We start from the raw sequence: 27,808 nt of genomic DNA, 5'->3' as shown, positions 1-27,808 counted from the left end.
AAGGGTTTAGCAAAACTTCGTCCGGATTCTGAAAATAATTGTCGGCAAGAGTCAAGCGCGAGAGTGTCCGCCCAGCTTTAGGGACAAAATGTCCTGTAGAATGTTCAATTCAATTCAGTTTATTTGTATAGCCTAATTTCACAAATTACAAATTAGTCTCGGAGTGCTTTACAATCTGTACAGATAGACATCCCTGACCTTTGACCTCACATCGGCTCAGGAAAACCCCCAAATAACCCTTCAGGGGGGAAAAAGGGATGAACCCTTCAGGAGAGAACAGAGGAGGATCCCTCTCCAGGATGGACAGGTGTAATAGATGTCATGTGTACGGAAGGACAGATTTAGAGTTAAAATACATTTTAATGTTCCATGAACTACTCCTGAAAGTGGACACAGAAAAACTACAAATGTGCTACAGTTATTTCTTTTTGTATTCAACTGTTGTTAAGCCATAATACTTGTTTGAAAAAAATCTATTAGTTCAACATTATTTAGCTTCGCAGGCACCTTTTTGCAGTCTTAATTTCCCCAAACGCAATACCAGAGACATCACGGCCATATTAACGCTTCAGCATGTTGGGGATAGCAGAAAAGTTTAAACCAAAGTCTAAAAAAACGATATGAAATGATTTGTATGTCTTTCCAATTTTTCAGAAACTAGGGTAGATGCATTTTGACAATGCCTTCCAGTCTCTAAAAATACCCTGACTGACATAATCAGCACAGGAATCTGAAATAAAACCGTTTCAGCAATCATCCCCATGTTTTCCTGCAGTATGTGAAGCTGATGAACTTCGAGGAGGAGATCCGGGCTCACCGGGACCTGGACGACTTCCTGGCCACGGCCACCATCCTGCTGGACGAGACCGCGGCCTCCCTGGACGACGTCCTGAAGAGAATGCTGCACCACGTGGGCCAGGACAGCAACGCCTCCGAGCCCAGCTGCAACTTCGAGGAGGTGATGAGCATGCTTTTCACGGACGCGGGAGCTCAGGAGGTCAACGGTAAGCAGTGAACCTGTCGACACGCATGTAGAAACCAGCACGTATGTGTAAAAACACACACAGAACACAATAAGATGCGAGCGTGAGACCCAGAATCAGACCGAGACCATCCGACACCTGACCTAAAAACATCTGACGTCCGCGCATGGCAACACCTGCCCAGAAAACAGCTTCACCTCAGGCTCAGCAGCAGCTTTGCCAGACTGACCCGAGAATGGTTCGCGAAGCTTTTAAGACCCAAAGCGGAGTCCGCGATGGTCGAATCGAGGCGGCTGTCCATTTGCCCCTCAGCTTTTTTCAAGTGGACACAAATAGAGCTCGGTGGGCCGAAACTATTCACATGCGCAGACATCAGACGTCTTCCAGGACATCTGTGCAGCTGTTATCCTTCACATTAAAGCACACAATGAACATGTTTTTGTTGTAATCAGTTTTGTTTCACTGAGAATACAACTGATAATCAAAATTAACGAAATCCTGAGTTGCTTTCAACATTGTTCAGATAATTAGAAACATGTTTTTGAGATGCTTTGGTTTATTTTTTTCACAGATTCAATTCATCTCAAGCAGGGTTACTGGTTCATTCATTGAATGGTTAATAAACATGTTAAATAATTCAAGGCTTAAAAAAGGGAAGGTTTTACTGAATGCCAAATTCAGTGATGCCATAAGGTAAAATAATATCATTTTAAAGTTTTGCTAGCACGTGTAAGTTTTTTCATGCATTTGTCAATTTTGATATTAAAGAAATAGAAAAAAATCGTAAAGTAAACGTCCAAATGTATATTTTGGAGGTTTTCTTTCCACTAGTCTGAATTAAAACATCCATAAAACACATTGAGGTGTGTACTTTAGTACTTTGTCTATATGTAAATTTCTCCTAAATTCACAGAAGGATTTGCATTAGATTAGTGCCTAATTGGCATCTTTAGAAATACCATTTCTGATTTTTTAAATGTGTATATATATATATATACAAAAAATAATAGTCCTAATGTTAGTATTCAACTGGGGAAGTTTCATGGTGATATCTTTTAATTACATTTTTTCAACCCTGTTCACCTGTGCTGTCTGAATTTTACAAAACATCTCTTTAAAGGTCGTTTTCTCGAAATTCGTTTTTTCTCAGACTTTTCTTAAGAATCTCCACTTCAGCAGCTCTTACATTCACCAAATGTTCCTGTTTCACCTTTATTCTGAAGGTTTTTACAGAAGAGTTTGTTCATATCTCATTCATTGATGAAACATTGGATGACTAAAGATATTGTGATGAGTCTTTTTTCTTTTTCTGGCCGTACAGTATTTTCTGGTTAGTAGAGTAACACAAAGAAATATCCAAAATTCCCTCTGTCAAATACTTTGACTCCAATTGGTCAACAAAAAAACTATTTTAAACCAGGCTTTTTTCAATTTTCAGATTTCTGTTCTTGAAATGTATTCAAAGAACATATTTGATAAGATAATGCCATTTGCACATTTAAAACTAAGATTTCAAATAGCTTGTAATACAAAAAAATATAGAATCTATTTGATAAATTCTTTGACCCTTTTCACCTGTAGTGCCTCCTCTTATACATCCTCTTTGGACATGAAAAGCTCAGTTGTATCCAAAGTATGTTAGATATGCACAGACTACTCTCTTCTGATGCATACAGTCATTTCTAAAGTCCGCTTTAGTTTCTGATAATACATGGCTTAGGGAACCCGTTCACATCGGGTCCTCTTGGCTGAGTAGCAACGCTTTTATTATATTAAATTGAATATAGCAGCAGAGAAAAATAAAGGAAAAACTTATATCTGTGATGCTTTATGATTCACAATAATCAACAGCCACTGAGCGATAGTCATAGCTTGTTAACAAACCGTGCATATTATCATAGTATTGCGGCAAAATACTGTGTCGCTTCCTTTTCAAAGTAAATATTAGCATCGTGAAAATAGTCAGTTAGGGATGCACCGATTGATGCGACATTGTCGTGGACACATCCAGACACTTTCCCAGTTAGCGCATCGATTAGTTCAGCTGTGTGTCTCTCTGGCATTCTCTATCTCTGGGTTATCTTCAATTCATTTGTTGTGATGAAATGCTTCGACTCTTCAAGAGCAGGGCTTACAACCGGACGGAGTCGTCACGTTGGCACCCAGTGGTTTGTGGATCTTTGGCCATCACCATCTTGGCTTTTTGCGACCGTTGAATGGAAGTGACCGTATTTGGTCTGCGGAGGAGAAACGTAGAGAAGTAGGGTCGTGACCTGTCAATCGCAGTAAGCCCCGCCCTGAAGCATACGCTGCTTTATTGTCTATTTGACTGTAAATGCACCATAATTTACCAAATGAACATCATGCTGAATTGAAGAAGACGTGGAACTAGAGATTGAGACCATAAATTAAAGTTTACATTGTTTACTGAGAGAATACACTGGAGAGACGTCATTTTATCATAGACTTCTATACAATCTGACTTCTTTTTTAAACAAGAGGAGTCGCCCCCTGCTGGTCAGGAGAGAGAATGCAAGCTTCACTTTAATGCTCCAGACACAAGCTAAGTTCCCGTGTCTTGCTTTCCACCTTCAAGGTGATTATTAACATCCCGACTGTAAATTATGTTCTATTTGTATCAGGAATTTTTTTAAATATTTAATTGCGAGGAACATCTGATGAAAATAAAACATCTTTTCAAGGTCTTATATCAGTACTCGCTATCAGCGAGTAACTGGATGTAAGTACTTGTGCTGGTCGGATAAAAGTGGTATCGGTGCATCCCTACAGTCATTAGTCACGTGTGCATCCTTATCAAAGTGATTAATCAACTGAAGATTCTCTCAAAAACAAGGTCAGGGTTTTCCTTCATATTGTGCTACAAGAAGAGCGGTTTTATATCGGCTGAAACTCGAGTTCTCACTCTGGGGACGTGCGTTTGCCGCAGCAGAAGCAATAGGGCAATAGCAGATGAGAATTAGTTGAGAATTAATTGCACAGAGGATGATGTAACTATTCCCCAATTATGCAGCAAATATGGAGGAAAGGAGTTCCAGTTTGAAACAGACAAATGAGCAGCACAGCGAGCCATCAAATAACGAAAGGCATGAGACAAACACACATATTTACAGAAGGAGCGGAAAGTCAGACGTTCAAATATTCACAAAAAACAAAGGTTTGGGGATGTCACCTGTTTAGTTTAGTTTTGTTTATTTCGATCAGCAAAATATACAAAAATCAAAATTCAACAAAAGAAGAAAGTGGCAGCCCGAAAGGGTCGAGGCTGAAGCTGTCGAGCTTATAAGAGCCCTAACCTATAATTTCACGAAAAAACTTATTCCAGAGAACCATATACATATTCCTATATATATATATACATAAACATATATACATATAAACATGTACATACATATACATACACATACATATTCACACACACATATATACATACACACACACACACACACACACACACACATAAATACACACACATACATATTTACATAAAACAATAAACAAAACAAAAAGCTTGTCCCCATTACCCGTTACTTATGATGCTTCATCAATGCTGTTAGTCTGTACTTCTCCAGTCATGTCTTTAAAAAAATTCTTGAATATCACCAGGCATTCAGACGCTTTCATTTGGTTTTGTTAATTGTTTAATAAGAAATACAAATTCTCCATTCTGCAATGAACTCCCTTCACTCAGAGTAACACGTCGAATCCTTGAATTATAATCGAGAACATGCACACGTGAAACACTTCGCAGAGGGCGGTGGGGGGGGGACACACACAGGCTCCTCGTCGGGGGAATACATTGCCTTATTTAGTACGTTATCAGCGGCGCACATCTCCTCAGGTATTAATTTCTGCCGTATCTCCGTTCACTCTGGGGCGATACGGCGGGCGAGAGGCGCCCGCTCATTGGGAGTGTGCCGCTGTACAGCTGCGAGATAAAGAGACTAGCGTGAGATTATAAGAGGCACAGAGAGAGCGGAGAATGACAGGAAAAAATGATGAAAAGCCCACAGAGATAATTGGTCCTGCTATAACTTGTACAGAGGAGCCAACTTATGCCCGTGTTGTTTTGTTTTCGGTTCACTTTTGTCTCGGGATTCGGCGGCACACACACACACACACACACACACACACAACGCGCTGATAACGATATTACTCCAGCCACCTCTTTCAAAACTAAACCAGCCTCGATTAAAACAATCAAATAATACCTCGTCCGTTAAGACACTCGCAAGTATTTCAACCAGTAACTCGTTTTAGGACGCCGGAGATGATGATGTTGCTTACAATCTTTTTTTTTATTTTTTTTTAAGATTTATTTTTATTAACAACCTTTTTTATTACAGGATATTTGTAGTGAAATAGCATTTACAGTTTGTTATACTGAAAGAATTATTTTACAAAAATAAAATACACAAATGTATAACCTTGGAGAAACACCACACAAGGATGATGGTTTTTTTTTTAACATCATAAGATGAAAACAAGGAGAAAACAAGACAAAACAAAACAAAAATATGACACCAACTTTTCCCCATCCCACCCCTCCCCTTGTATGGCTCTCAGTTTCCTTTCATTTATACATCTACACCAGGGGTGTCAAACTCATTTTCAGCGTGGGCCACATCAGCATCATAGCTGCCTCTTAAAGGGCCGGTGTAACTGAAACACTGTTTACACTGTAGCTACAATCTGCTACAGCGCATCAACTGGTGACATTTATGTGTTAACTGTACATGGTAGCTTTTCAATAAAGATAATAATAATAATAACTACTCCCGAACATATTGTTAAATAAATCTCTGTGCATTTGATTATTATTTATTCAAGTGTAGGAGTATTGTACATAAGAACATTTCTCTAATTTTATAATATATCCATTTAATTTGAAACCTTCAAAATAAAAGCACAGGATATGTTTCTTACATTTCTTGAAGAAAAGCTGATCATGTGTCTTTCAAGCCGTGAGGGGCCACATAAAATGACGTGGCGGGCCACATTCGGCCCGCGGGCCTTGTGTTTGACACCTGTGATCTACACAGTCTCGACACAGTTTACATACACCCATCCGTACACATTTATATCTACATAAACCAATACAGCACTCACAACATCTACATCACTGTGGACCCCCCAAAACAAAACAAAAAACAACAACAACAAAAAGGACCTGCAGCGGGCTCAATTTGATTGTTGCTTACAATCTGTCGATATTTCTGTATTTATGCCTTGCGTCATTGTGTTTTTCTCTCGATGCCGTCAGCGGCCTGGCTCGTGATGACTGTACCTTCGTTCCTCCCTAGATCTCTGCCACCTTTGATCAATCCCACTGGCTCTCCACCTTGGCTCGAATTTGCATAATCCTCCTGTGTATTCTTTTTTTCTCTTTTTTTTTACATTTACTTGCTCAAATCAAACAGAAAGACGGTCACACGCTCTCGTTTTCAAAGCTTGTTATTATTTTTTTAAAGAACCGGCAATAAAAGACCTTTTCAGTGCTCACTCTGTACCCACTGCTGCTTTTTAAACACTTTACTTTGTGCAGATACTAACTTTCTGACGGGAGCCACTGCAATTATTCTGCATTAGATTCACTCAGTTTAACAGGAAAGATGCTGTGTGTTTTTTAATCAACCCACTATGCCTTCTCTGTTATAATAACATTTCTTTTCCAGGCCGGCGGTGGGAACATTTCGATGTGGCGTTCTGCGGGAATGATTAGAATACTAAATTGAAGCCATTAATTCAAGCTCTTTACCACGGAAGTAAAAAATGGTGGCCGCGCATGTCACAAACTATGGAGGACTCAAAATGACTTAAGTATAAATAAACAAATAAATGCATGAATAAATATAGGAATAAATATATAAATACTTAAATAAATGTATAAATAAATGCTTAAATAAATGTATAAATAAATAGATAAATGCTTAAATAAATGTATGAATAAATAAATACAGCCCCAGCTCATTTGAATATACGGACACATACATGTCACACATAAATAAATGAAGAAATACGTGTGGACACATAAATAGAGATATAAATAAATGAAGAAATACAGAAATGTAGAAATACATTTATTTAATGATGTCCTGTTGAGTTATAACTTATATTTCTGTATTTATTTCTGTGTTTATACATTTATTCTTGTATTTATTTATACATTTATTTAAGCATTTATTTATTTATTCTTGTATTTATTTATTTATTTAAGCATTTATTTATTTATTCTTGTATTTATTCATGAATTTATATATTTATTTATTTATACTTAAGTCATTTTAAGTCCTCCATAAAAAACGGCGGCCGTGCTCGTCATCGACGTCTCAGGGGTTTCTCCGCACTCGCTGAACACGTAACCGCTATCAGTGATACAATCACATTTCTGCTAATAGCCTGCAGAAGGTAATCAAGACGAGATCTCTCGGCGCCCAGCGGAGGCGAGACGTTGAGGGATTTTCTCCGGAAAATGATATTTAATATGCATGAGGTAAAAAAGGAGGGCAGGAAATGAAGCTTCTGTTCAGCGGAGACATGTACGCGCCAGAGAGCGCCTCCGTGCGAGCGTGTGTTTGAGGATCACTGTCACTTGTGTAAATTCTCCGATCCTGCTCGCCAGTATAAATATAAATATATATATAAATATATTTATACATTAAATGCCAGGAGAGAAGGTGACTGAACTGGTTTCTCCTCTTGGTTTTTTCTCTCTCCCTCCTTCTCCCCATGCAGACAAGTCTCAAAGTTTCGTTTTCTTTGACGACGGTAAGCTGTGCTAATTGGATGGAAATGTCAGCGTCGGCCGCCACGAGGTCGCAATCAGTGTCGTGCTTGTGTACCAATCATCGCCATCAGTGTGCCGCTTGTGTTCCCCTCTCCGCACTCGGGACTGGGTCGATCCATCGAGTCGTCAAATGATTACAGACACCGGCAATCCCTCCGGCGTCACAGATATCGACGCCTCTTCGGCCCCCCTCAAATCAACGCCTCTCTGCGTCCAGTGGACTCATTGTCCAATCATGTTCTTTCTTTTTGTGTGCGGACAAAACCTGTGGGAAAAAAAGAAGAACAAATTGCGGTTCTGTGAATTCTACAAGGTCAAAAGGACAAAATGATGCGGCAAAAGAGACGTCCTCGTCTTATATGGAGATTTATTTAATTTGAAGAGAGCTTGTCATACAGGCTGCACTTGACTTTGATATTATTTCCATGTAGGGCGTTGGTTTATTTCTCTTTAATTGCATTTTTTTGCAAGCGAGTAGAGGATTAGAATTGTGAAGCTCTCTAGATAACACGGTTTTCACCATTGACCCAGTCCTAGTGGCCCTCTCATCGCCGTGTTACATCATACGTACGTGTGCTGCTAATATACAGTAAGTGTTTCATCAGCTGTATGGATTCACCTCCTTCAAAGTGCCCTGCACAATCCACGCTTTGAAGGAAACCAATCATTCCCCTTTGTCTTTGTGTGTGTGTGTGTGTGTGTGTGTTCTTGGCTGGCAGGTCTCCCGATGGTTGAGATCATAGTTAATCTTTAGGGCAGCGTAAGATCAGTCGGCTTTATTTAGGTCACCTCTGAGAGTGATGCAAGACGTCTCCTTCCAAACGCTGACAGAGAAACCGTGAATCTCTGTGTTTTATCGTCCACGCGTCTCTGTGGATTTCTCCCCCGCCGCCGATGTCGGACATTAACATCGCGTTTTAAAAAAAAATGTACGACTGGTTTTAAGTGCATCGATTGATTCGTCTCTCTCTCGTTTGTGACGGACGGGATCATCCTCCCATGTTTTGCAGAAATTGCGAGATATGCCCCCCCCCCACCCCCTCTCTCTCTTCCAACAGAACCGTGTGAATAACACAGTTCACAGAATTCGCCAACAAATTCAGGAGAGATCAAAAGGGTGCCAATCCAGCCATCCAGTCCTGCCTCCCTCATATTGTTTTCATCACTTTCAATTGAAGTTTGTCACATTGGATATGCTGCATGTGAGCGTCTGTGATTTCGCCCCTCGACTGCGGCGTTTGCGTACGAGAAGCTGACGAAACGGGGCAGACATCTCGACGTAACTGACGAGTATCAATAGCGCACATCCTAATTAGTCTGCCACTCGATCGCATCCACGAACGCACGCTTCCTCTCCCGTCATCCGAGTCGGGTCGGTTCACCTCCGCTGGCGATGTAAGATGGCGCATTCGCGATGTCCCCGCACGTCATTTACAAGGGAGATTGGGGTGGTGGAGGGTGAAGTAAAGACACAATCAGTTCTGGTCAGCGGCCGGCGTGAGAGGGGAGGTGGGAATGACCTCTCATTCGCGAGATATTGATTGTTTATATTCACGTTTGAAGCCCCCCCCCCCCCTCCTTCCACTCAGATACGTGTTTTGCTCATCGCTTCCTCTCTTGGATGCGTGAGCTTCTCGGCGTGAGAGACGCTCATGCGGAGTCTGATTGCTGCGCTTCCCTTAAACCTCGGTTGGAGGCGTGTGTACAGAAGCCGGATGCAGGGTTTGAGACAATGCAACAATTTGTTGCCCAGGATGCAACTGCATATTCACGGATTGCGTATTTTCCAATGAGGGAGAAGGAGGAGATGCAAAAAAGATATTTCAAGATTGTGTACAACACAAAGTGATAGTAGCAGAGAAGAAGAGACATTGCAATAGTGATTGCATGGAAAGTGAACGAAATAAAGGACAGCAAAGTGTTCGTGGGATTAGAAGCCGTAGTATTTGTTTACCTCTTTGTGGACTGGTGTCGTTGCCGTGTCGTCAATGTTTAAAACTCTTTTACCCCTCCTGTTACCTTCACATTGACTAACATATTTTACCCTCGGGGTCAATTTGACCCCAGCAATTAAAACCTCCAGAAAATTATTAGAATTAATATTGTTTCCCAAGTTTAAGTGTGAGGTACTTTATGTTTGTTTGTTGACTACCTAAATAGCCCTTTAAATATATTAAAAAGTTGATATTTCTTATATGTTTGACACAGTGAAAAACAGCCTGGGGTCAAATTGACCCGAAAGAACACCGACGTTAAACATTGAATGGGGTCAAATTGACCCCAAAGGTAACAGGAGGGTTAAAACACTTCGGTTTGTCATTGTACCACCAAAGTAAATGTTGGTAGAAACCCAAGCAGACCCCCGCTTTGTCGTGAGAAGTGTCAGTTGGCCTTCTGATACCAAGCAGCTATTTTAATTTGGTTTTTCATATATTCAGAAAATGGATAGAGAAGAAACCCCCGCTGTGGAACAGACACAAAGTGACGGCTTGAGGATCTAGATCTTATAACTCTTGTGTCGTTTTTATGAGCTTCTCGATAATCAACGCTGAACACCGACGGCATTCATCCGGTCGAAGCGATCTTAAAAGATGATTGGCACAAAAAAAATGTAAATTTGAAAGGTTGTCATGTGAAGGCCAGCGGCGTTAGCTCGTCTCGGAGGGTCGGTCCATCCGGCCGGTCGGTCTGGGGGATCGTCCTCTTCTCTCCGTCTTTCATGTCTTCAACGTCCGTCTCCTTCTTTTCCGCCCATTTCCCTCTTTTTATCTTTGATTCTTTCTCTTGTTCTGATTGCATTTCTCTCTCTCTCTCCATTCCTCTCTCTCTGTCTCCATTTCTCTCTCTCTGTCTCTCTCTCTGTCTCTCTCTCCATTCCTCTCTCTCTCTCTGTCTCTCGTTCTCTCTCTCTCCATTCCTCTCTCTCTCTCTCTGTCTCTCGCTCTCTCTCTCCATTCCTCTCTCTCTCTCTCGCTCTCTCTCTCTCTCCATTCCTCTCTCTCTCTCTGTCTCTCGCTCTCTCTCTCTCTCTGTCTCTCGCTCTCTCTCTCTCCATTCCTCTCTCTCTCTCTCTCGCTCTCTCTCTCTCTCTCCATTCCTCTCTCTCTCTCTGTCTCTCGCTCTCTCTCTCTCTCTCCATTCCTCTCTCTCTCTCTCCATTCCTCTCTCTCTCTCTCTCTCTCTCTCTCCATTCCTCTCTCTCTCTCTCTCTCTCTCTCTCTCTCTCTCTCTCTGTCTCTCTCTCTCTCTCTCTCTCCTCTCTCTCTCTCTCATTCCTCTCTCTCTCTCCATTCCTCTCTCTGTCTCTCTCTCTCTCTCTCTCTCTCTCTCTCTCTCTCTGCCTCTCTCTGTCTCTGCCTCTCGCCTCCTGACGTCAATGAGGAATTGGATGTTTTTTGTATTATTACATGGCTGTCAGGCTTACTTCTATAAATTGAATTGAATCCCAGTCCATCTCCTTTACTTCTCTCTCCCTTCCCTCGCTCGCCTCCCCCTCCCACTCTGCATTTCATCCAGTCTCACTCTCATTTTCCTTCTTTGTTTGTCACGTCCTTTATTTTGTATGATTTTTCTTCCATTCCCTTGGACCTTCTTTGCTCCCGTTTCTGCCTGCATTTCTCTCCTCTCTCTCAGTTTCTTCATCTCTGCACGTCTCCTCCCCTTGTTCTCTCTTCCCGCCTCTCTCTCCTTCCTTTTATTTTGTTCTCCCTTGTTCCTTCTTTTCCTCCCGCCTGTCGCACTCTCGTGCTCTCCCTCTCCCTTATTTTTCTCTCTCTCTCTCTGATTCTCCCTTCCCCTTCCTCACTCCTTGAGCACTGTGATACTGTTGTCATGGAGACGCCCATCATTTTCTGGCATGAATGGAGGATACTTTATTGATGAGACGGCATTGGCAGAGAGAGAAAGGGAGAGTGATGGAGAGAAAGACGGGCAGGAAAGAAAAGGGAGAAGCCTCTGGCGGGGTGAACCACAACGATATGGAAATGATCGTCCCTGCTGCTTATGATGCTAAACATTTCCACCCTGTCATTTTCCCAGCACCGATGAGCAGAAGAGAACCTTGAAAGCTGATGAAAATCTTGTCCAGGGGTTTTGGGATAGTCGGCGCTGCTGTGAAATATCCCCTGAAACGCCGTTATTCGTGGCGCTCGGTCGGAAGGGAGACTCCTCCTGTCGGGATGCATCGAGCCGGTTCCGGCCGTGTCCCCAGATGCCCGCGTTTAATGAGTTGCACTGCGTAAACAAGGCAGCCTAATGAAATGCGTTTGCTTTTGATCCGTGAACACGAGCGTCGGCGTTTCCCGGGGTCGGACGGACATCATCATTAATCGGCGGGGCGGCGTTTTGAGCACGGTGCAGAGCGGCGGCGCTTTTGAAAAAGGCAGAAAGCGAGCTCGTTAGACGCAGACGTCGCATCGAGAGGCTCGGCTCTAGACCTCCTTCCAACATTTTATGTATCGGCCAAACACCAGTCGAAAACACAGAGGAACCAGAGCCAGGTGTTATTTTTAATCACATCAATATTTGACATTCAAACGTCATAGATATGATAATGTGTCTCCACATCCGAGGACGGCTGAGATGTATTTTCAGTTCAACGCCGTGTAGCAGAAAATAAGAGCTCGTGAGGAACAAACTGGAGCTGAGGTCGATCTCAGCTTACTTGTGTTTGACCTCTGACCTTTGCTCCTACAGTCCACCTGCTGTCAGAGACGATCCAGGGGGTGACGGCCACCGGCACCGGGATCCAGTACCAGCAGTCCTGGCTCTGCATCCTGTAAGTCATGGCGGGTTTGTGCACGTGTGTCTGCGTTGGAACGACAGAATAACTCATCAACAAGTGGTCGTTTTTATTGGTTTATAAAATACACTTGCAGTGTCCTCTCACACGTCAGGAGTATCTGCTTCTCTTTGATGTTTTGGGGTTTAAGATTTAGCACATTTCATCCACAAGGCAATGATCATTGACGGAACAATTCAAATAAACACAGTGTAACTATACAATTATATAAAAGATCAAACGAAATAAAATATATAGAAGGCGTGACATAAGATGACAAATAAAACCGACTGACTAATAATAAAAAACAGTTGGAGATGTTTGACATTTTGTATTTTTATTTATTTAAAGCCCCATAATGGAGTTTTTCCCTTTTAGCGCCCCCTTCAGTTTTGGAGGTATTTAATGTTTACTTCAGTGTCGTAAATACCCAGTTACGATAGATGCAGCCTCGCATACACTTGTATTGATGACCAGACGAAGTCAGAAACCAAGAAATGATGTCAACCGATAAGGTAAGAATATTCAAAGATTTTACATAAATATGACTGCATAGTTTTATTCATTGTGATATCGGAGATGAATGCTAACATAACCAGAAGAACGACAACATTTAGTTTAGATGAAATACCGATCGCGTTTTCAGCCTATATACGTTGTTTTCTAAATGTTTGAATGTGGAGTACGTGTGATCGAATACAATATTGTTGACAACACCAAAAAGCTACACAATTTTTTTCAAGCTGTTATTTTAAGGTACAATTGTTGCATAATGTTACTTTAACGGACCTGTTCATGTTAAGATATAAACGAATGAACAAATCCCTCGGTTTACCTGGAAAACATTTTTAATCTCCAAATTTGGAGCTACATGGGTTTAATTTGACGGCTACAAAATGTGGATGTTGTATAACAGTCGTGTTCTGAGTCCTATTTTTATAAAATACATGTTAACCGGCAGAACTGCAGGAATGTGTGAATGTGTCTGCAGTCTATCTGTCTGTGTGTGTGTGAGTTGTTTTTATGCAGCACATTTGAATACTGTCTACCTGTTGCTGCAGAGAGAGAGAGAGAGAGAGAGAGGCTGGTGAGGTGAGCCGTTGACATTTATAAAACCTCCTCCTCCTTCTCCCTCTCCAGCTGCAACGTGAAGCATCTCCAGAGGCGTCATGTGTGCATCTCCCGCCTGGAGAGGCCACAGAACTGGGGGGAGAACTGCTGCGAGGTCCGCTATGTCATCCTGATCCTGGCTCCACTCAAAATGGTAACTGATATGCGTGTGTATATTTATCGGCCTATGGTCGATTAATGAGGCATTCATAGACCCACTTGTTTATTCTATTTATATGTCTAGATTCGTGAGTGTATGTTTCTTCTGTTTTGTATATCATCGACTGCATTTGTTTCAATAATTCCATCACTTCGCTGACAGTATATCGTGACGTGAAGAGATTTTTTTTTGTCTAAATCTGTTCGCTGTAAAGTAACACTCCCCATATAAACAATGTAAGGATCCCTGCTGCCATAGCACGACTAATTGAACATTTGCATACCTCCCTGCTCTGCTTTCAGCTCCTGAATATAACAATTAATTAATCTTTAGCTCAACCATTTGGGATTTTAGAAGAGACGAGTGTGCTCTGGCAAATTCAGGTGCAGTCAGCCACCCATCATGACTCCAATTAAGTTGAGTTTTCTTACATGCACGCGAGCTCAGTTCTGGATGCGACCGAGGATCACCATTTTCTCCTTTTGCATAATCTTACTCCAAAATGAGTCCGTCTGGTTTAAATAGATTTTACGTCTCCATGCTTCCAGAGACCTGACGTATCTCTTGCTGCAAGAGGACACTAATCAACGCAATATTTTCTGGGTTTTTCAAAGTAAAAGGACAATAAGGAAGAAAACACAAACTAGTTTCTGATTATGTTTGGTGGTAATTAAGCTCGACATTATTGAAGAATTAAATCACAGAATGTTTGGGCCGCAAATAGTAGTTTTTAAATAATATCTTCACTCTCCGATTTCTGTCTTATTTTGTGAACTTAAAACCAAACCACCTCTGGTAGTTTTTGTTTCCCACCGTTTTGCTTTATCAAGTAAAATGGAAAAGGTGCAGAAAATTGACAAATCACAGAATAACAAAAACATACATCAATATATCTAAAACACAGAGAGAAATGAGATAGCGAGTGGGTTTTTAGCCTGGATTCGAAGCAATTGATGTTGGGCGCTGATCTAACATTGAGTATTGATATTCATTTACGGTCAATTTTTTACCAATTTGTTTTGCTTTTTATATTTCAGTTCACTAAAATAGCCGAAGTGCCACTGATATAACCACGACGCTGCCAAATATCTGTTGGATTTAATTTAATCCAAAGGCCTCACAGGTGTCCTGATACCCAAATCTCATTCTACGACGCATCAAACCACTCAACCCTCCTGTCCTCCACACACACACACACACACACACACTCACACACACACACACACACACACGCACATTTACATGCAGACACTCTTCACTCTCCTGTCTTCAGATGGCTCTGATTGTTGGACCTCTCTCGATGGGAAAAAAGGCAATTTCTTTATGCTGGGTCTCCATTCAGCGTGGGATCTACCCCCCCAAAGCACACCATTTTCACCAACTCACCATCAAACTGCAGGGGGGGTGGTTGGCGTGACACTGGCATTCAGAGATGCCTCAGCGAACCGCATCGTGTTTGTTTGTTGGTTTTCTCTCTTTTCCCATGAGCCCGGTGGTCGTGGCTCCCCAATGCATCCAGCTCCCTCCTCGCCAGTCCTGCAGCCGGCAATCACGACCACTAATGGCGTTGCCGGAGACATTAATCTGCGAGAGAGAAATCCTTTGAAGGGGCATGATGATCATGATAATATGAATTCCTTTGGTTGGCAAATGTATGTAAATCTTGCGTGAGTACGGGTGGACGATTTCCATCGCCCACCATTTAAAGCGTTGCAGCATTTGAGGCTTTTCGTTCTCCGTTTCTTCACCCGTCATGAATGTGCTGACCTTTCTTCAGAAACGCTCCGTTTCTCATTTACTCAGTGAAACAAATGCCTGAAAGCCCCCATCAACACGTCCATGTCCTGAAGAAACTTCAACTCGACCCGCTGCCCTCGGCCTTTGATGTTGACGGCACGGCGTTACTCGCTGTACTCGAGAGCTCTCGCTTTCTACACCCAAGCGGGTGACCTTGAAACCAAGAGGATGAATCCTACTGAATATGTTATTCCCCCTTTTCCTCCCAACCACGAGGTCAAACTTCTCCCATCTAAAAATTGTCAATGAAATTTGACACAAACTCCTCCAGGGTTGTCCCTTGTCCAGATTCTTGCACGGCCAGGGGAACGAGAGGCCCCGGTTCGGGGGTCTCAGAATTGCGCCTCTTCTCTTTGCAGATGATTTCAGTTTCATTAATCAGGATGCCTCATTGACGCCTCCTGGTACATTCAATTTGTAAGAGGCCCTGGGGTAGAACACGCTGGAGGGATCACACATCTCATCTGGCTCGGCGACACCTCGGGGACCCCCCAGGCAGAGCTGGACGTCGTTGCTGGGGAATGGGACTCCTGGAAGACCCTGCTGAGCCCTCTACCCCCACGACCCGGCCCCGGATAAGCAGACAAAGATAACGAATGATCATAAAAATTGATTTTGGACAAGTACTCATAGTTCCCAGGAGATGTATACCAATAACTATGGTGACCTCTGGACTTTTCTTCTCGAGCCCCTTTGTGATGGACATTTTTTGTTGTTGAGATTAAAATGACAACTATTTGATGGATTGTCACGAAATGTTGTTCAGGCATTGATTTGTCCTCGAGCACAGCGCCTAGGGATGAGAATTGATAAGATTTTAACGATTCCGATACCTTATCGATTCCTGCTTATCGATTCGATTCCTTATCGATTCTCTTATCGATTCTTTTGGGCAAGGGGTGAAAAAAAGAGCACAAACGGGTTTATTCACATTAATTTTCTTTTATATAATGCTGCACACACACAGTATGTATACATACACATTTACTTTTTTTAAATAAGCAAAAACATTTATACGATATTACTCTTGAACTTAAAATAAAACTTACATAACTTAAATAAAATGTATTCTGTTTAATTTAAACATATTCCTAGAAATTACAGTGCTCCTTCCTTTTTTTTAAAGGGTATATGAACTGAGCTGCCAAAAATGAAACTAGCAGTGGCAAATACCAAGTGTGCACCATCAATTGTATGGATCATCAACAATTCTTGTGCAGAAAAATAAGCATGTCTGCTTTCTCCGGGAGGATACGCGATCTCTCAGGACTTATTGTGTCTCCAGCCGTGGAGAACACTCTCTCAGATGGGCTGGAGGATGCCTGAACACAAAGATATGAGGAGGTGTCCAAGACGTGCTGTAGCCTGTGACCCAGACAGACAAACAGCCTCTGAACCGGTCTGACTCTGAACCTCATCAGCTACATTGGATGGCAATGGAGATTATTTATAGAGTGAAAGCTGGTTTACACAATGAAACAAATGGCACTAACAAAATCGCTGAATTTGCTGAGCTGACATAAAGCCACATTAAGAGGGGAGGCAAACACGACCTCTGCCTCAATGTAGGGTGACAATGGAAGATTCTGTAGCTAAGCTAGCGTAGCTATATGCTAAATTTAATAATGGATTAAAAATCGATATGCTCAGTTTAATAATGGGTTAACACGACAACGCGAACGTTTGCTGATAACACACGCCCTCCAATAATTAATACCGTTACGATCAAACATTTCTCAAAACTGGACTTTCAATCCAAACGTGAAGTGGTCGATAATGGGACCAATGCCGGAGCTCAAATGTATGCTTCAAACGAAGGACAGAAGATAACTTGATCGACTCCACACAATAAAGGCAAATGGCTTCACACAGTGAGTGGTTGTGATCACTTTGGAGGAGTTTACCTTGGACAGAAAGAGATGAAGCGCCGGCGTTAGCTGAGCTGCTGCATCGAACACATGACATTCCTGTCATTTAATTCCACGCTGTGTTCAAATGCTTATTCATATTAGTTGTATTTCCTCCCTTCGACGAAATAGATTTTTGACACACGTTACAAGTGGCGTAGTTGTCATTTTGTCGTGTGAAATAGAGCCAAACTTTAGAGCGCTTCTGCCTCGTTGCCATGTTTGCTGCAGTCTGAAGAAACTAAAAAAGTTCGCGCATGCTAGCCACAGAGGACCGTTAGCAGAACCGTTAAAGAATTTGGCTAACGATCCCAAACAATCGGTTCACTGGGAACCGGTTCTAAAACAGAACCGGTTCTCGATGCCCATCCCTAACAGCGCCACACCGGAGGTACGGGGCGCTGCGGCTTCATCACACATCTGCCAAGACCCACGTCGGCCTCCTCAAGCACTTTTGATTTATTTCCTTTTTTTCAATAAAGAAATATGTAAATTAATAATGTCCAGTGTCGGGTAACGACTTTGTAATCGCCATTTCACCCAAAATATTACTACCAATGCATGGGTGATGACATCTTTCACCACATGGACAACACTTCTTCTGGCATTGCCTTGTGGTCAGTCTGATAAGTTTTGTTGAATATTCTTTCGGCAAATTGAATAAAGAACAACCATTAAGTCTAATGTGTTATATGCCATATATGCTTTCGTTAAAGAAACAAGAACTTCCTTCTCAAGTAGCTCGTGAACATTGACGATACTCTCAGCCCCTCCACGTATTGGCCGAGCTACCCCTGGCACTGGCAGAGGAAACATCGCAGCTACGGCCCGCGATTTCCCCCGATATTTAGTATCGCTGCGATGACTCACTGAGTAGCACGCGAACACGGCGAAGTTAGCGTTAATCTCAAAGCACACAGTTTTACAGAGCTGCCTTCGAAGGCTGCCTCGCCAACCGATTGTCTGACTGAAGGTCCGTCGCGCGGAAAGAGAGCCTTCAGATTATTCAAGACCCATTCTCTCGGCTCTGTTTGAAATTCAGTTACCGCTGTGGAAAAGCTTAGCGGCTTACACGCTTCTGTTTGCCGCAGCTGCCGCTGTACGCGGCGAGCCCGGCTACGTCGGTATCAACGCCGCCTGGCTTACAAGGTTTACAAGGCCCACTGTCCTAGAGACTCCCGGGACATTATTACCATCGCTCTCTGACTTGTGACAGATGTGGGATTATGGACAGAACCCCACCCCCAAAAAAAACACCTAGCTCTAAACCTGCCCCCTTTAAAGTAGTAATTTGTATATGCTCCTTAATATCCAGACCCGATTTATATATTCAATCGATTCAATTCAATTCAGTTTATTTGTAGAGCCCATTTTCACAAATTAGAAATTTGTCTCAGAGTGCTTTACAATCTGTACATCTAGACATCCCTGACCTTTGACCTCACAGCGGATCAGGAACAACTCCCAAACAACCTTTCAGGGGGAAAAAAGGTCAGAACCCTTGAGGAGAGCAACAGAGGAGGATCCCTCTCCAGGATGGACAGGTGTCATAGATGTCATGTGACCAGAAGGAATCATTACACACAAATTAAAACAGTAACAACACAATGAATATGACAGAGTGTTTGAATAGTTGGTAGTCGGCATATTCCACGATGGAGACCTCCACGATCCATCAGGCAGATGGATCTATGACGATATTCAGTTCTGCATTTGAGATGTACGTTTTTACCGATGTACAGCCGACGATGACGATGATATTGTTTGTCGCCTTTTTTATTGCAACATCATGATGTAATGTATTTTCTGGGCATTTAATGAAGTGGATATTTATTCACGGTGTACGTTATGTTACATTACAGTTTATTGTGATATCAGCAAATCATAAAGAAAACAATGTGAATTCAATATTTATTATTTTGGGAAGTACTTATTAATTAAACACGTAAAAATGAAAGCTTGAAAATGGATGAAATTAGTATGTAACATAAAGGAGAAACCCATAGATAACTACATGTTGTCTGAACAGCATTGCAGCATCTTTAAGCGTCTTGTTTTGGTTTTACTGGTTTGAGTCTCATCAGCACCATTTCATGCCACAGTTGGCAGCCATTTTCTCTGAAAGGCTCTAAAAACATCCAAAGCACAGATAAATAGCTGGAGGGAAAAAACTAAACTTTTAGCAGCTGAACAGCGAGATATTTTACGTCGGGGGAAGGGTGAGTGGGAGTCGGCGGTGACCAAGATTTGACTGGCATCCATCAGCTCGACATAAACACAACTCAATATGAATGTGTCTGCTTGATACTTAAAAAGTGTGTTCAGTTCGCTATGAGATGAGATCATATCAGTGTTTGTTATTACCTTCGCATTGAAAATGCGGACGGTAATGTTTTGATCGTCGTGTATTTGTATGAATGCGTGTTATTCGCATAAGTCAATTAATGCGTGTTATTCAAAAAACGAGTTTTTTCGAGAAAAGCGTTTACTGCTCTTACAAGCGACTCGTATTTATTTATTAATTTCGCATTGAAAATGCGGAAGGTTATGTTTTGATCGCCGTGTATTTATTTATTTTTATGCGTGTTACTCGCATAACTCAAAAGGTATTAAACCGAATCGCATGAAATTTGGTGGGATGATTGGTTATTATCCGGGGACCATTTGATTAGATTTTGGGATCGATCGGGTCAAATGTCAAGGTCAAGGTCATGAAAAGGTCAAAATCTTCTTTTTTACCATAGCACGGTCAATTTTATCCAATTGGCATGCAACTAATGCAAAACATTTCAGAATTCAATGCCCAATCTTGTGATATGCGAAGGTATGCGCTCTACCGAGTGCCCATTCTAGTTCTAGCTTTTTTCCTCCCGACTGGTTCAACACAGCTTCATCAAAAACTAGCTTTTGGTTCTTCCATTCTTGTAATGCACCCCCCTCTCCCACAGAAAAGCACCAAGACGGCGATAGAGCTGGGCAGGACGTTCGCCACCCTCTTCTCTGACATCTCCTTCAGGCAGACGCTGCTGGAGACGAAGACGCAGGAGGAGTTTAAGGAGGCGCTGGTGTTCCAGAGGCACCAGCTGACGGCAACCAACCAGCCGCCCATCGCTCTGGGGAAGGAGGAGACCGAACCCCGCAGTCACAAGCCCCTCAAGGTGTGCGGCAGCATGTGTGTGTGTGTCTGTGTGTGTGTAGAACCATTCGCTGTTATGATGAGGCACATTTCCACCCGTTCGGAAGCAGCATGTGTTCATGCGGTGGCACCGTGAGTCCTTCTCATTGCCCGGAGACGAGGCTTGTGATTGGTTAGCACTCACTAACGCTCCTCTCCATGTCAGAGTTGAGGTATTTTAGAAATGCTTCTTCCTCCCTCCCACAGCCTTCACTTGCTTTTTATCATCTTAATTTCCTTACACTGCTCCCCCTCCCCAACACACACACTCTCTCAACTGGCCGTAGTTTGGGAATTAGTTTAGAGGTTATTTTTTGTTATAGGTACCGAGCTTAATGAGACATCAGCAGGAGGGTTAGAGTCAAGGTTAGGGGGTTAGGGTCAGGGGGTTAGGGGGTCAGGGTTAGGGGTGGGTTTGGAAAAAGCGGGGTTCCCCAAGGAGAACCAAGAGGGGCACTGGCACTAGGGGGCAGAGATTGAGCTTCAGAGCTACTGATCCCCCCCCCCCCCCCACACACACACACACCTCCTCCACCACCTCCACCACCTCCTCCTCCTCCTCCACCACCTCCTCCTCTCCTCCTCGCTCGGCTGCCTCTCCTCCTCCATCTTTTCTCCCCCCCCCTAATCAATCAGCATCAACTCCTGCCAGGCCTCCTCGGTGGGCAAATGACCTTACATCTCTCAGTCCTGTCAGAGCTCCCCCACCCCTTAGCTACACGTGCATGTACACACACACACACACACACACACACACACACACACACCTCCAGAGGGGTTCTGCTCAATGCCACAGACCAACATCTTCTCCTAATGTTGCCGTTGACAGGCCAAGGCTTCTAGACATTTCCCCCTTGTGTTTTTTTTTCTTTATAGTGGAGGATTTTGTGAGGTGTTCATCTGAGAGCTTGAAAGGCTCAGTGCCACTCAGGGAAAGAGGGATATATGGAGGGAGACAGATGGGGGGGGGGGGGGGGGGTATGGGATGGTAGAGGGAGAGGGAGCAGGTGAAATCAAGAGGAAAGAGGAAGAGAAATGAAAAAGAGAGACCACTTCCTCCAAATCCAGACCACCCGCAAGAACACAGCACTTTCCTCTACTTTAAAAAAACGAGGCCATTGTAGTTTTTTCTTTTTTTTACGTTTTATGTTCCTCCCTCCCGTCGCCTCTCTCCATCGACCTTTCAGAACGAATGGCAAGCAGGTTGACGGTAATTCCTCGGCAAGACTTTTGTTTATCGAACGCGAGCCAAAATCTGGTGATCAGGGACCACGCACACACACACACACGCACACACACACACACACACACACACACACCCTTGCAACAATAAACGATTCCAGGGTGTACAGGGATTTAATGGATGCACAGTCGTTGTTGAACAAGCGCGTGTGACTACATTAGACCAGCCGGACCGCTCAAGGAGAGGAGGAGAGGAGGAGAGGAGGAGGAGGAGGAGGAGATGCCGTTGTTGTTTTCAGGTTGTTTGCATCGAGGTAATTTACTTTGTTCTGCCAAGACAAAATAAGAATAAAAAGGGTTAATTGACAAATGAGACGGGGTTGATTTTCACACACACACACACACTCTCGTCACCCGTTCCATATAATTGCGTAATATGTTCTCCAAGAAAAGGAAACATTGATTAATAAGCTGCACATTTACTCCCGAACATCTGTAACCCGGACGCTCGTCTTTCCCGCCGGTCTTCTTCCTCTCGACGTCTCTAAAAAATGCACGAAGGGTTCTCTCCCTCGCTGCGGCCGTCGTCTCTCGCGCTCTGCTGTCGTGACGTGATCATTCCGGGGACTCTGCGATATTTATTAATATTAAATGTACGTGAAAATGTATTCCTCGGATTGAAGCTTTTCCAGGACTATCTGGTTCAATTTGATTCGAATCAGCCTTCAGAAAGCCCCCCTGTGAGATCACCAGAGTCTCAGCTGAATCACCAAACGGGTCATTTCTAATCCGACCGTGTGATTGTCCACAACGGGTTCACGGGGCGGGCGCAGCCTCCGGCTTTCTGTGCCGTTGCAGTTTTGGGAGGTCACCGTGATAAATAAGCAAAATGCCTCAGAGTGAAACATGGAAACTCAACAACAACAACAGCAGCAGCAGCAGCAGCAGGATGCTTCAACAAGGGGGAGAGACCCGACTGCGCAGATACGAACGGAAAACACGGAAACGGTTTGGATCTGAACATGTTGCCACCTACAGGAGAAGAAAGTCAAACTTGCGCAATTTTAACACTTAACTCACCAACAGTTACCGCGTCAGTCAGTGTGTGTGTGTGTGTGTGTGTGTGTGTGTGTGTGTGTGTGTGTGTGTGTGTGTGTGTGTGTGTGTGTGTGTGTGTGTGTTTGTTTGTGTGTGTGTGTGTGTGTGCGCTTGTTTGTTTCTCACTTGTTCCAGAATGTTTTTCGGGTTAAAACAATGATATCATATATGATGATATTCCTTTATTTGTCCCACAGTGGGGACATTTCAAAAATCACAGCAGCGGTGCACATCAGAGCATCAATGAAAATAAATATAAAACACAAAACTAAATACTAATACTAAATATTCAGGATATATTTATTTATTTTATTATTATTATATTATTTTTATTTATATATATAAAAATACGAAACATACAATAATATTATCTATACTTTCATTTCCAGTTATTGGATAAAAGAAATGCAGTCAAGAAATACATTTATTCTGAAACCAAAATGACGCCATTATTATATTAAATAATCTGACTATAGATATCGTATGAACAGTACAAGTCCGCTTGTTCCTGGAACACACAGATGTGTAAGATTGTGTAAGATAATGTAAAGTGTATTTCTCTTCAAGACAATTCAAGTTTAACTCCAACTAATTCCCAGGATTTGTTGATTTTACTTCCTTTTGACCTCTGTATCGCAAACCCTGTTTCTGTCAATCAAACACAATCCCGAATGTCACACACACACACACCATCTATAAAAAATAAAAGAAGAAAAAAAAATCCTCGTTGTCGCACCCGAGGGCTGCAGGTGGCGGACGAGTCAATTTGCAGCCGCTGTACTCGCCCTCGCCCGTAGGTGGCGCTGTCCCCGGCGTGTCGGCGTCGCCTCGGTCTCACCTTCTCCCTCTCGGTCCACAGTGTACGGACTTCTTGAAGGCCGGCCGGGGGATTTACGAGGACCTCTGCCGCCGACTGCCGTACTACCCCTCTGACTTCACAGACGGTAGGATGACCACAGCGGACTTGTGGTGAAAGTGAATCATCTCCCTGATTGCCGCCACACCTGGGCGGGGGGGGTTCCTCGCTCGTCTGTCACCTTTCGCCTCGGACACACCTGCGCTCCACCCGCGCGGCGTCGAAGGGGGTCGTCTCCCGCGACGACGCGACCGCCTCGAACGCCTCGCGTTTGACCGTTATCGTCACTTCCCCCGAGTCGTCGGGCGAGGACATCGGCTAGAAACATTCCCGCCGCAATCTCGCCAGGCCGCCGGTTTCATCGACTCATCAAACGGTTATCTCGATCAGCGAACGTGTGGAAATGTTTCTGCCATCAGTCAGACGGATGCACACATGCTGCTCGGCCTGTTAGAACGTGGTATTTACCAAAAGAGGTGAATAAATGAGGATGTTTGTTTCTGTTTTTTTGCGACGCTTGTTAGAGATGCTTGTTTTGCTTCTTCTTCTTTTTTTAAGTGATTGGATCTGTTTGATTAAACCACATCAATTTACTCAGTTGACCTTGATTGTTTGAGAAGAAAGGAAGAGAAATGGGAGCTCAGAGTTTTCTTGCTCGGTTGCTCTCTTTCAGCTCTTTCTCATTTCATAATATCCCACCGCGTGCATCATTGGGCTGTAACAAAAGATCCTTCTGCCCTGTGAGTGTCACCGGATAAGATCATCGGATGCAGATCACAGGGCCAGCATCATGAGGGCCCAATTAATGTGTGTTATTCAAAAAACGAGTTTTTTTGAGAAAAGCGTTTACTGCTCTTACAAACCGAAAACAAGCGATTCGTATTTATTTATTACCTTCGCATTGAAAATGCGTAAGGTTATGTTTTTGATCGCCGTGTATTTATTTATTTGTATGCGTGTTACTCGCATAACTCAAAAAGTATTAAACCGAATCGCATGATATTTGGTGGGATGATTGGTTATTATCCGGGGACCATTTGATTAGATTTTGGGATCGATCGGGTCAAAGGTCAAGGTCAAAGTCATGAAAAGGTAAAAATCTTCTTTTTACCATAGCACGGTCAATTTATATCCAATTGGCATGCAACTAATGCCAACATGTTCATAATTCAATGCCCAATCTTGTGATATGCGAAGGTATGCGCTCTACCGAGTGCCCGTTCTAGTTTTAAATGAAAAGGGCAGCGTGCAGCATCAGCCTTTGTCGGATAGTTCCATATTGCGGAGGCACTGAATGATGAACTCGGTTAATGTGTTATGTCATTTGGGGAAATTAAAGTGTTTGAGCCTCCTCCGCTCCATTATGAGGTGAATATGACTCACGCGTTTGTGTGCGTCTCCCCTCAGGAATCGTCGGCAGTAATAAAACCCTGCTGAAGTACATGACCACGGCCATCTTCCTCTACATCGCCATCCTCCTCCCCGCCATCGCTTTCGGCTCCCTCAATGACGAGAGCACACGTGGCGAGATAGGTATGAGCACATATGGATACAGACACATGACCGCATTAAGAGTTTTAACTGTATTATACAGTGTGTCATCAAATCAAAAAGCTTAAATTGGTCTAACAAGCCCCATAGAGCTTCAGATGTGGGTGTTAAATGATGTGTGAGTGACTGCTTTCGCATTAGGCTTAATATAAACATTTTGAAAAGTGGAGCTTTAAAACGGTTTTAAAGTAAGTGTTTTTTTTATTATATTAGCATTTCACAGAAGCCCGGAGAGGCAAGTGGGAATAAACATCTAGTGCTCAATTTTGTGTTCAAGTCAGATCTAAATTGTTTCTCTCCTGGGTTTATGACTTTAGTGCGACAAATTATTTATTTTCTAAGTTCCTAAAGTTTTGCCAAGATGAATTACTTAGCTAGTTACTTTTTTTCCATCTGTTTAAAATTGTCAACATGTATTATTTATTTTTTCTCAGGAATATTTATTGTGAAAGTACAAATTTGGCTGGTGAACTTTTCATTTTTTGTCCGGATCATTTTTCTTCGTGTTTGTTGCGATGCTCAATCCGGCCACACGGGGCTAACGAGCGTCACAACCCTGTGGTTTGAGTGTGACTAAAAGGATTCAGTTTTAATTCCTCCGCATTCTAAACACAAAGTACCTTTATTGTGTTGTAGCAAGTTATGAAAAAAAAGACACATGAACGGTTTAGTTCTATTGAGAAAATGTGAGCCCGTCAGCCTCGTGTGGCCTAAATGAGTATCACAACAACAAACACCTGGAAAAATGAAAAGAAAAATTCACCTGTCAAAACTGATTTTTTCAACTATAACATACGAACAAGTAACTTTAAAAAATATATTCTGTTTCACAGAAATATATGTTAATTTATTTAATTTGATATTCCTGTCAAAACCTTTTTTGTATCAGTTCCTAAGTCATAAACAAGAGAGAAAACGATCAAGCTCAGCCTTATAAGACGTATCACCAGGATATTTTCTCCTCTCTTGCCTCTCAGGGCTTCCATAACATTCAATTTGAGAAAAATAAATCTGATTTACTCCAGCCTGTGTTCAGCTCCGCTGAAGAACCTCAATGCACATTAATCAATCCACATCGGTGCTTCCTCCTGAACTTCCTCCATCCTCTGTCCAGATGTTCGCAAGACCATGATCGGCCAGAGCATCGGCGGGGTCATCTACTCGCTGTTCGCCGGCTCTCCTCTCGTCATCCCTCTGACCACAGCTCCCCTCGCCATCTTCATCAGCGGTAGGCCTCAGCTCGGCCAAAACACACTTGTGTCTCCGCCGGCGGCCGGTTTGAAAAGGAGGCTGGGGGGACGGGTGGAGAACGAAGAAGATTACATCGAGAGAGGAGGAGGAGGAGGCACCCGACCGTGCAGAGCAGCAGGAACCCTTAAGTCTTCTTCCGCTCCCTCTTTCACCAGAAGACAGCAGGGTTCTTACAGTCATGGAAAACCTGGAAAAGTCATGACATTTTAAAATGGTCATTTCCAGACCTGGAAAAGTCATGGAAAAAACTTAAATCATAAAAGTTTTGGAAAAGTCATGGAAATGTGTTATAATCACATGTTCATTTACGCCGAGTTTGAAATAATTAATATGCTTTTTAAAGAAAGACGCTCAAAATATAAGCCGGCGTACGCTCTCGATACGCAACATTTTCGACATTTTTTTATGTTTATACCGAGATTTCAGTTTGGTCATGGAAATTTGGTTTAAAGTCATGGAAAAGTCCTGGAAATCCATTGGTCAAAATGTGTATGAACCCTGAGACAGCCCCGTCGTAGTTTGGGTTTTCTGGCACACGCAGTAAACCCCGGTGTGGTCGAGCAAAAAGCAAAAAGCACACATCTCTAAAACCTCGTGTTTTTTCAGGGATGAATAAAACAACTTTTTCCTCCATGACGTAACATACGGGCCGCTTTCAGAGGCCGACAGGTTAGGAAGACTGGCGCTTCGCACACGCAAACTTCCTATTCCCTCAGAGTCGACGCCGCATAAACAGTTTTTTACCCGACGCCATTGTTTTGCTGCTTGGATTTTTAAACATTCTTGGCAGCTGGAAGCTGCGGAATCGGGCGGTGGTGAGGCGAAGCGGCGACCCCGATGCCAAGATGTAGTTTTAAAAAACCGAAGCGATTTGCAGGGTTTTGTGGCGTGCTGCTCTTTGAAGTGAACGGGTTAGAATTGCGCTAAGCACATTCTCATGGGGATAATTAGAAGACATTTCCAGCAGAACAATGGCTTGTTTGTAAAGTTGTAACTCATCTGCGCCCAAATCTGCTCGAGATTAAACTAAATTGTTATTGTCCTTTTCATGTCTAAGTGAGATTCTCCTTTTTCTGAAAACGTGAGCGAAGTCGATCTCTGCCAAAAATATTCATTTTTTAAAAATTTGATTTTAAAAAAATGTCCTGCTTCA

General features: G+C 42.9%; 1 protein-coding gene across 1 annotated transcript in view; it reads left to right on the top strand.

Annotated features, from left to right (window-relative positions):
* Positions 1–27,808, top strand: part of slc4a11 (solute carrier family 4 member 11) — a 66,361-nt gene that overhangs the window by 19,184 nt on the left and 19,369 nt on the right. The window contains exons 3-9 of the mRNA XM_056426386.1: positions 776–1,004; positions 12,484–12,565; positions 13,709–13,832; positions 20,491–20,683; positions 23,795–23,941; positions 25,261–25,386; positions 26,519–26,632. Of these exons, the coding sequence (XP_056282361.1) occupies positions 788–1,004; positions 12,484–12,565; positions 13,709–13,832; positions 20,491–20,683; positions 23,795–23,941; positions 25,261–25,386; positions 26,519–26,632 (1,003 nt within the window). The 5' untranslated portion in view covers positions 776–787. The remainder of the gene's footprint in view (positions 1–775; positions 1,005–12,483; positions 12,566–13,708; positions 13,833–20,490; positions 20,684–23,794; positions 23,942–25,260; positions 25,387–26,518; positions 26,633–27,808) is intronic.

Source organism: Pseudoliparis swirei, chromosome 11, assembly GCF_029220125.1.
Source record: "Pseudoliparis swirei isolate HS2019 ecotype Mariana Trench chromosome 11, NWPU_hadal_v1, whole genome shotgun sequence".
Lineage (NCBI taxonomy): Eukaryota > Metazoa > Chordata > Actinopteri > Perciformes > Liparidae > Pseudoliparis > Pseudoliparis swirei.
Note: the sequence above shows the minus strand (reverse complement) of the source record. Positions and strands in the feature narration are given on the sequence as shown.